Here is a 3,245-nt window from a genome sequence, read left to right as displayed (position 1 = left end):
GATTTTTTTCAAGCATTCACAAGAAATAATTAGAAATGCTATTTTTTAGAGCATTGTAAGTAATCTTTGGATTAGTTTTGAATTTCACTTTTATGAGCATAAAGGGTTTTTATTTGAGGATTATGAATCAATTAAATTAAGATTTAACCAACAAAGAGAACAATATCAATTGCTCATTTCCAATGTAATAATTAAAATTATGTCAAAAAATAATTTTAATTATTTATTATTATTAAAACTTGAGCCATACTGATTTGAAGAAAATTTGACTCCAATTTTTTGAAAAAAAATTAGCTATAGAGGGGACATGATGTCTGCCAATAACACTTGTATGGATCTAGTTTGTAAAACACAAAGTAAAACACAAATCTAAACTAAGAAGATTATACCTTCTATAACACAATTCACTCAAATCTGCTTCTTGATAAAATGTACCTTGAAAAAATTGTTGGATTACAAGGTTTCATGTACTTTACCAGCCCCATAGAATAGGTTGGCCTTGTGGTCTTTGTTGATAGACAACAAATCTAGGCTGAAAAATTGATGCTAATAATCTCATTTTTTGTGTGCACAAATCAAAACGTTCATATTAAGTTCTTTCGTGGTCTACTAAATATTCAAACGAGTATCTTTAAATACCAAAGGCATAATAACCTGTACCTAAGTCCGCTCCTAATGGCTATAAGAAAAGGTGCTGGTTAATCTCCATTAGCAATGTACTAAACAACAAAGAACTTAATTTTCAAAAAAAAACTGCAAATGTCAAAAACTAATTTTTTTTCAACTGATATTTTGTGAATTTACAGCACAGGGGATGCAGGACATAAGTTCATCTGTATTTACTACATTTCTAAAAGAGCATTTTATGTGGAAGCAGCGTCCATAAGGAAAATGGAACAAGTTGAGTACTTCAAACTATACAAAAAGAGCCAGAGTTGTGTCATTTGAACTTTTAAAGATTTAAATTTCAAATCAAATCCACATCATGTTGGATTATACAGATTTTAAGAAAGTAATCAAGCATATAAAGATCATAGCTAATAATGAAGCAATCATGTAGGCATACATGAAAATAAGGAGCAAAACCTTATAACTAAGACATCCTCTTGAAATGAGCTCAAAAGATGCCAATTTGTCATGAGAGACCTGATATAGTGGAAGTGATATCTGTGAATGGTATGGTATGCATGTTCTTCCTTACTGAATCTCTGGTTTAAGGAACTACAGGTGCCATTTGCTCTAAATTACTTTTGATCCTTGTGCAAATGGCTTTTCCATGTTTCCTAAGCATACTTATAGGTCCTTTTTTTATAACAAAGAATAAGGCATGACAAAAAAAACCCAACATGCATAAGATACCTGAAAAAACCTATAAACCAGTCTCATGTGCACGAGGCACCTTTACAGATATACGAATCACATTAGAAACGTCTTCTTTGATATGTATGAGATGCCTAAACAGGTATATAAATCATATCAGAAGAGAATATTGGACGAAGAGGTTCATAGTGACAATACAAATATGCATAAGATACCCTAACAGACATAAAAACAAAATCAGAAATAAGTACTTGAAAAAGAGGCCCATTGTGACAATGAAACTACACAAATCATACCAGAAACGACAGTAGGATGATGTGATCAGTGGTGACAATGTTAATATAAATGAGATACCTGCACAGACATACAAATCATATCAGAAATGACTATATGATGAAGAGATGATGAAGAGGTCAGTGGTGAGTAAAAAGATGGCATTACATATGAATATATTTATTATTGAGGCATTTAGCCATGTACCTCTGGAGCAACTACTTGTAAGAGACAAATCAAAACGAAATAGTCATCAAAGTTCGCAAATCAGTAGATCATGCCATCAAACAGCATACAATCCAAATGCAAATAAAACAACAAGAATAAACATAAGCAAAAAATATTCATTTCTGAAACAAGATCATTTATGACATCACTTATAATAGAATCCACAAATACTCCATGAAAAAATAAGTGCAAGAAATGAGGATATTCAATAAATAAACATTATTCGTTACAGTGGACAACAATGCACACCATATCTGCGGTGCAATATGCAATCCATTCTTTTAATACTGTGAAACTTTTCTTTTTTGTATCAATAAGCCAACCGTCCCCAATGAAATTTAATGTGGTCCTCAAATAGGGCTTAAAACCCCAAATCAAGAAATCACCTGAAACCCTAATTGAAAAATGTAAAACCCTATCAAAAACCACCCTTTACAAGACTCCGACTAGCAAGGAACTTGGCGACAGGAGGCGTAAGAGCAATGGTAATGGGAACGCGCACAGGAAAAAGCGCCTTGTTACATAGAAGTGCAAGCATCAGAGCTCCACCGCCTGATACAAGCACATCAGAACCCCGTTTTCTCGCCTCATCCTTCCCCTCTCCACTTCCACTCAGTATTTCTTCATCCCCGGGCCACCGATTTACAACTTCATTTTCTTTCACTGTTTCTTCCGTGGTACGACTATGAAGACCTATTTTGGCAATCATGGATTCCACGTCTACGTTGTTCTTTATGGCAACGTAAAGGCCCGCTACAGACATCGCAGACACAGATAAATGAACTCCTAATCCCACTTTGCCGTACTTGACAAACAGCTCCTTCAGTCTACCCTGAAACGCCATCGGAGGAATCGGACTGATGCGTGAGAGAAAACACCAAATGTGTTCCCAGAAAATGAGCTTATCTCAGTGAGCACAGTACGAGTTTGAAGGCGTTTCTGCCCATTAAACCGAAGAAATAGCCAACAATTCGATTAACTTTGAAGACCAGGTTGCCTTCCGGAGAAAATACTGTGTGCGTGAATGCATAAAACTCTGATCGCTAGGGTTTTAAGAGGATAAATGCAAATAGCTTCGGTTCAACGAGTCAAACAAACGGGTAACGCCTGTCGCGATTTATTCCGGGATAATTGAGGGTTTGGACGTGGCAGCAATGCGTACATGGGCAACCACCGACTCATTTCCCTTATAATTATTTTTGTGTTGTTTCGAAAAAGGTAAAGAATTTCATACTTCTAATTTACTTCAAAATAAGATTTTCAATCTTCCTTCTCTGAACTAAGAATTGAAAATTAAAACCTAGTTTACTTTATGTGAAATTGCTCAAAATGACCTTTGGACTTTTTTTGGAGTCAGCATGTAAGTACGAACATTATTTAGCTAAAAATGAATTACCGTTTTCAACATTCAACCTCTGTGTTCA

The 3,245-nt window shown here is 34.9% G+C and overlaps 1 protein-coding gene across 1 annotated transcript; it reads right to left on the bottom strand.

Annotated features, from left to right (window-relative positions):
- Nucleotides 1-2,008: 2,008 nt before the first annotated feature.
- LOC149542762 (transmembrane protein, putative (DUF1279)) lies at nucleotides 2,009-2,953 on the bottom strand. The gene has a single exon (XM_089797656.1). It carries the CDS (start codon nucleotides 2,663-2,665, stop codon nucleotides 2,240-2,242), a length of 426 nt encoding a protein of 141 aa, XP_089653782.1. The 5' UTR covers nucleotides 2,666-2,953; the 3' UTR covers nucleotides 2,009-2,239.
- Between the last annotated feature and the right edge of the window lie 292 nt (nucleotides 2,954-3,245).

This window comes from Cupressus sempervirens, chromosome 8, assembly GCF_028749045.1.
Source record: "Cupressus sempervirens isolate cs-2001-9-10 chromosome 8, ASM2874904v1, whole genome shotgun sequence".
In the NCBI taxonomy this organism is placed as follows: Eukaryota; Viridiplantae; Streptophyta; class Pinopsida; order Cupressales; family Cupressaceae; genus Cupressus; species Cupressus sempervirens.
Note: the sequence above shows the minus strand (reverse complement) of the source record. Positions and strands in the feature narration are given on the sequence as shown.

What these genes read in the sequence shown, in the direction of transcription:
- LOC149542762 (XM_089797656.1), bottom strand. Translation starts at nt 2,665, where the DNA reads ATGGCGTTTCAGGGTAGACTGAAGGAGCTGTTTGTCAAGTACGGCAAA.